The sequence below is a fragment of the Salvelinus sp. IW2-2015 genome, linkage group LG13 (assembly GCF_002910315.2).
Source record: "Salvelinus sp. IW2-2015 linkage group LG13, ASM291031v2, whole genome shotgun sequence".
NCBI lineage: Eukaryota > Metazoa > Chordata > Actinopteri > Salmoniformes > Salmonidae > Salvelinus > Salvelinus sp. IW2-2015.
In genome coordinates this window covers 6,461,279-6,467,505 of record NC_036853.1, presented here as the reverse complement: position 1 = coordinate 6,467,505, position 6,227 = coordinate 6,461,279, and the positions used below count along the sequence as shown (strand labels likewise).

Sequence of the window (6,227 nt, the reverse complement as noted above, 5' to 3'; positions counted from 1 at the left end):
TGCCGTCTTGACTGCCTGTGGTCATGACAACAGCTTATTAGAAGTTGTCTATACAGCGCAAACAAAACTCGACCAGGCTACAATGATACAATACAGTTCCATTCTACTGTCACTAAGAACACACAAGTATGTTTTTCATTATTGATGTTATAATGAGCTGAATTAGATTGGTGGGTTAAAACCTCTGTGAAAACCTCTGATTGCATTGATGAGGAGTGTTTCTTCACCTGACAGGACTGGTGCAGCTGCCTCAGGATCTTCTAAGCTTACCATACTCTTCTCTCTCCAGGTACAACTTCCAAGCTAAACAACAGACAGACAAACGCGAGGAGGAAACCAAATCACCACACAAGTATCAAAGTCAGTGTCTCCATATAAATTATATGCCACTCGCCACATATGTTTTTGCGTTGTATAAAATGTTAATTATGATATTTGTGGATGGAATTAATGACATATGTAAAGTTTTATATATTTTTTTATCTTTAAAACGAATCATACCTTAGTGTTGGTTTTAAACCAAAAGCCTGTCATTTTTTGGCATCCTTTAATGCGTCCAATGTTGGTTTCATAAAACTCTTGCAGCAAGTCCATCTTTAAAACAAGTAAAAAGTATTTTGCCTTCTCTTCAAACAATTCAAGTTTGGAGCTGTTTTTCCAAAATTGTACAGCTCAGATGATCACAGAATCAACATTGTTTATTGATTGATAATTTGATGTTGCAAACAATACCTGCTTAGACGTAGAGATGTAATCAAGATGGAGTTGATGGATTTCTCTGAGTAGTTTCGTGTAACTGCACTCCGGATGTATTTAACAGCTGCTTGTACCTGTTCATCATTTCAGGGAAATTCGTCTGGGGGGAGGCTCACCCTCTCATCATGGGAGTCATCAGAGGTAGACACATCTCTACCTATGCCTTAACTATATAACTTAGGCTCCCGAGTGGCGCAGCGGTCTAAGGCACTGCATCTCAGTGCTAGAGGCGTCACTACAGACCCTGGTTCGATCCCGGGCTGTATCACAACCGGCCGTGATCGGGAGTCCCATAGGGCGGCGCACAATTGGCCCAGCGTCGTCCGGGTTAGGGGAGGGTTTGGCCGGGGTAGGCCGCCATTGGAAAATAAGAATTTGTTCTTAACTGACTTGCCTAGTTTAAATAAAAAAATATATAACCCAGACACACATTCATGGGCTCTTTGTCAAGGTTTTTTTCCCCTTTTTCTTGTGTTCTTGCTTCGTTCTCAAAACGCATTGGAGGAGAAGACCCAAGKTCCCTCCCCTCTGACCTAGTCCTCTAATGTATTTTAAGTAGGAGGCAAGTACAGAGGATCCTTTTTCAGGACCATGGATGATTTTCTAGGAAATTATCCCTGACCATGTTGTTTGGTCTCTCTCTTGTTTTGTTTTCTCAAGAGTGTGGAGGGAAAATGCATTTGCGAGAAGGRGAGTTTGAGAAGGCTCACACAGACTTCTTCGAGGCGTTTAAGAACTACGATGAATCAGGAAGTCCTCGACGGACCACCTGTCTGAAGTACCTGGTGTTGGCCAACATGCTGATGAAGTCTGGAATCAACCCTTTCGACTCACAGGAGGTATGAAACRTCTCATTAGTGATAAGAGATKAATCTCTCTTAGGGATKGTTTCCCAGACCCAGATTGAAAACGGAGGGCCCTGTCACAATATTATAACCTGCTAATTCAGTAAATGAAATTATATTTTAGTGAACATGGTGATGTGCTTTGTATTGGTGCATCTTTCATAATGTTTGAGTATCTTTACTCATGCTGACATTTGTTTCTCTTAGGCTAAACCCTATAAAAATGATCCAGACATTCTTGCAATGACAAACTTGGTCAGGTAAGACTGCATCTCATTCACTATTACAATCTAACCTTTTCTGGGAAGAGTTTGACTTTGGCTGTTTGTCTACACACTGTTTGTCTACATTGTGTTGTATGAACACTGTCTGATTACTGAATGGAAACCAATGTTCTATTCTGCCCCTCCCCCCCCCGCCACTCCCCCTCTAGTTCCTACCAGAACAATGACATCACAGAGTTTGAGAAGATCCTGAAAACCAATCACAGTAACATAATGGATGATCCGTTCATAAGGGAACATATAGAAGGTATGGTCTAGACATCACTTTCAGACTGATGTATTTGGTTAATGTTACTTCGTCACAAAACACAAACGTATTAGTAAGTAGTAACATGCTTTATAAGCAAGTTTTAAAAATCCTTATGCCTGGTGGCATGTAAAAGTGTTACAGAAAATTCCTTCTATTTAATAATTTATTTCCTTGTTTTTTTTGTCTTTCAGAGTTATTACGAAACATAAGAACACAAGTGCTTGTCAAGTTAATTAAGCCTTACACGAGAATACACATACCTTTTATTTCCAAGGTGAGATCACTACAAAGATCTGTCTCTGGCATTTTTGTTGTTGTTGTTGTTGTTGAAAAAGCWAATATTTTCTCTAAATTTGAAGGTCATTATAACATTTTTTTGTCTCTTTTCAGGAATTGAACATTGATGTCTGCGATGTGGAAAGCCTTCTTGTTCAGTGCATTCTAGACAGGTAAATTGCATGTTGTTACATCAGTGTGGCTTAGCGGTCTAAAGGCACTGTATCTCCGTGTTAGAGGCGTCACTACAGACCCTGGTTCGATTCCAGGCTGTATCACATCCGGTCGTGATTGGGAGTCTCATAGGGCGGCGCACAATTGGCCCAGCGTCGTTAGGGCTTGGCCGTTATTGTAAATAAGAATTTGTTCTTAACTGACTTGCCTAGTTAAATAAAGGTTAAATAAAAAAATAATGCACCACAGTTTTGTGAATTTACCATCATTGACCTTCTATTGAACTTTTCTTCTTATACCTGTCAGCACGATCAACGGCCGCATCGACCAAGTCAACCAACTGTTGGAGCTGGATCACCAGAAGAGGAACGGAGCCCGATACATGGCTTTAGATAAATGGACGAATCAGCTGAATACTCTCAACCAGGCCATCGTCAGCAAACTGGCCTAATCAGAGTAGTCAGTAGTGTAACTGAAAAGTTAACAATTCGATGGTGGGTTGTATTTCAACTTGAAGGAGCGAGTTAACCCAATTCATCTCGGGTTACAGTAGCAGTAGGCTACATTCATTATTGTCATCTATAGGATTGATGATGTTCAAAGCTTCCAATGGCAAACGTACTGTCACTTATTATGTGACTGATCATTTAAGATGGAGATCAGAGGTGCCAGTTGCCAGCTTGTGTTTCATGGCCTTGGGCCAGTTTCCTGGGCACAGATAAATCCTAGTCCTGGATTTAGAAGCATGCTCAATGAGAATGCTTTTTTGGGGTTTAGGTGTTGGACTATGCGTAATCTGTGTCTGGGAAATCGGACCTTGTGGCCTAAAACCAACCGATTTATATTAGAAAACGATGGCCATTGTACAGATAGAGGATTGTAAAATCACACTTATGTACATTTCTTATAGTGAAAGGACATGTCTGTTCTCCCACTGTATTACCGCCTTCCATGGAAATGTGAAAACACCAAATTACTTCTAATATTATTAATGTTGAGCATGTTCTGTAAAATAGCCAGCGCTCTCTATACAGTATTTCATCAATGTAGGTCCATGTTTCATATGGTATGTTTTGACAATGTTATCGAACAATTTGAGCTTTTCTGTTTTATTGATGAATAATAAATGACAAAATTGTACCTTCCTATGGTGTCACTTCTTAAATATTTTTAACATATTTTTGCAAATCACGTGGTGGTAACTCATCTTCTGTAAATATCAGCAACCATTACATTTACATTTAACCATTTCTACAAATCGTCCCAAAGCACTATTTTCTTTCAACTCCAGGGGCCTGTTGCACAAAACTATGGATAAGGGATTAAGCCAGGATATCTTGGTGATCCTGGCTCAATTGATCCGTAATCCGGTTGCACTAAAGATGGATAGGGGGCAGGAGGATATGTTATGGTATAAATTACCATGGAGATTTATTCTGTGGAGCTAGCCTGCTCCAGACCAGGCTAAATTCCAGGATCTATTTAATCTCATCCTATATGTCAGTCAGCAGTCACCACAAATGGAAACCAATATATTTTCACTGCTCACTATACATTGTTATCACATATAACTAGACCCACTATTATTTAAACGTTTGTGATCATTAATTTCAATGATTTTGGATAAAAAATGATTTTTAGATGATGTTGCTATCATTAGATAATTTACAGTTTCCCATAGACTATAAGGCTATATATATAAATGATAGAATATTAGGGCCCAGAGGGGAAAAAAAAACAAAGTCATATATATTGTAACCAGTTGTTTAAAGGAGGACAGTTTGTTAAAATGACAGATGTGGGGCATTTCGTGAAATTGTACTTCAGTATGGTTTCATAAACAAAGACATGCTGATGTGCCAGAATATTAAGTATCACATTGTCATAAGTATCAAAACTGTAAAAACAATATGTAGCTTTTCTGCAGAAAGAACCAGCCTCATAAATTTATGACTTTATCCTTTTTCTTCAGTGTGGCCCTAGTACTCTGTCATATAAACAAATACACATTCCATATGAATATAAAAACACAATGTGTAACATTATGTTCCTTTATTGAATAAGGACAAAACAAAGCAGGTAAACCATCAGCTCCTTTCGAAACTGAAGTCACAGTGACTCTACAGATGGAAAGCACAGAATCCAAGCATATTATACAAAATGATACATACACATTCAAAGGTCTGTATATAACACACCCTGCATGTCTGCACACTAAAATAAATGCAGGACAAATCCATACACATCAACTGAACAGACAAAATGAATGGATGCAGTAGCCTCCCTGCAGCCTTGTATTACACACAGTATACCGCACAACATCATAAGAGGCCAAATCGTCAAAAAACGAACCAAAAAAACCCAAATTCCTCTGCCACCGCAGGACATATTAACCAAAAATTGAAAGCACACATACTAACTAAAATAATTCAACACATATTGGTCCTCAGCAGCCGACCACTGTCGTCATCAGGGAAGATTGCCGGATTGTCCAGTCCATGGCTGGTGGCACTCTGGGGCCCTCTCCTTCCTCAGGCAGGCCACATTGTGGAGGACAGCACAAGCCACAGTAATATCACATGCCCTAACAGGGCTGACCCTTAATTTGTGAAGGCAGTGAGAAGCGTGCCTTCAGGAGGCCAAAGGTCATTTCACTCTGGCCCTGGTCCTGGCATGGGCATGGTTGTAGGCCTGCTGTGCTTCCTGGGGGTCTGTGGAAGGTGTCAGGAGAAAAGGCTGGCAGCCATACCCCCTGTCTCCCAGCAACACACCAGAGAATTCACCTGTCAACACAAAATCTCATCATTACTACCTCATAAACACAGTGATATTCTTGACACAGCCATGATGGTTATAAATGGGGTTGTGTGGCTTACCTTGTGATAGGCACTGATAGATTTCAGAGGCCCGAAAGATTCTGGAGTCATGGACTGAGCCAGGCCATTTTGCCACAACATTGCTGATCACACAGTCAGCATTGCAGACCATCTGAAATCATAAGATGAGGAATATTACACCAATCAATGCACATCACTGGCAATGCAGAGTGTTCGTCAATGGACAATATCAAAAAGTTATGTTCACCTGAACATTAATGCTGTGAAAGGATTTCCTATTCACAAATCGGCCTCATGGGCACCTGAGGGGGCTTTTATCCTTATGTGTGTGCAGTCCACTGCACCAATGACATTGAAACCTGTCACACAAAGTAATGAGTATCCTACTATGTGTTAACAGTTGTCCTGTAATTTGTAGATCCTCTTACCTGCAATCCTATAGAACTCCTCTTTGATGTCACAGAGTCTTCTGTGGCCAGGGAAGGAGATGAAGACATCTGCTAATGCTTTGATAGCCAGACACACACTCCTTTGTGCGGCAAATTGTGGCCTTGTTCAGCTGTTCTGCATCCCCACTGAGTACAGGAAGGCTCCACTAGCAAAAAGCGCAAGGCCACACAAACCATTTGCTCCACACTCAGTGCATGGCTCCGTGCAGTGCGTGGCTTAATCCTGGGACCCAGTAGTCTGCATAGATACCTGATGCCATCTGCAGAAAACCTGTATCTTTCATATAGATGGTCATCAGGGAAGGCCAGTGGGTCAACCGGTCCCTGAAGACCCTTTCTCGCCTGAAGGCTCTCCT

At 40.8% G+C, this 6,227-nt stretch overlaps 2 protein-coding genes across 2 annotated transcripts in view; one reads left to right on the top strand and one right to left on the bottom strand.

Moving 5' to 3' along the window:
• LOC111972034 (COP9 signalosome complex subunit 2) overlaps positions 1-3,730 on the top strand; it is a 7,149-nt gene extending 3,419 nt beyond the window's left edge. Inside the window, exons 4-12 of the mRNA XM_070446349.1 lie at positions 235-239; positions 290-360; positions 847-897; positions 1,417-1,595; positions 1,809-1,861; positions 2,035-2,132; positions 2,327-2,409; positions 2,526-2,584; positions 2,892-3,730. Of these exons, the coding sequence (XP_070302450.1) occupies positions 235-239; positions 290-360; positions 847-897; positions 1,417-1,595; positions 1,809-1,861; positions 2,035-2,132; positions 2,327-2,409; positions 2,526-2,584; positions 2,892-3,036 (744 nt within the window). The 3' untranslated portion in view covers positions 3,037-3,730. The remainder of the gene's footprint in view (positions 1-234; positions 240-289; positions 361-846; positions 898-1,416; positions 1,596-1,808; positions 1,862-2,034; positions 2,133-2,326; positions 2,410-2,525; positions 2,585-2,891) is intronic.
• Positions 3,731-5,216: 1,486 nt separating this feature from the next.
• Positions 5,217-5,963, bottom strand: LOC139028490 (putative nuclease HARBI1). Its single transcript, XM_070446035.1, has 3 exons — positions 5,851-5,963; positions 5,462-5,573; positions 5,217-5,368 (listed from the first exon to the last, which is right to left on the bottom strand). The coding sequence occupies exons 1-3, from the start codon at positions 5,917-5,919 to the stop codon at positions 5,232-5,234; spliced, it is 318 nt and encodes a 105-aa protein (XP_070302136.1). The 5' UTR covers positions 5,920-5,963; the 3' UTR covers positions 5,217-5,231.
• Positions 5,964-6,227: the final 264 nt, after the last annotated feature.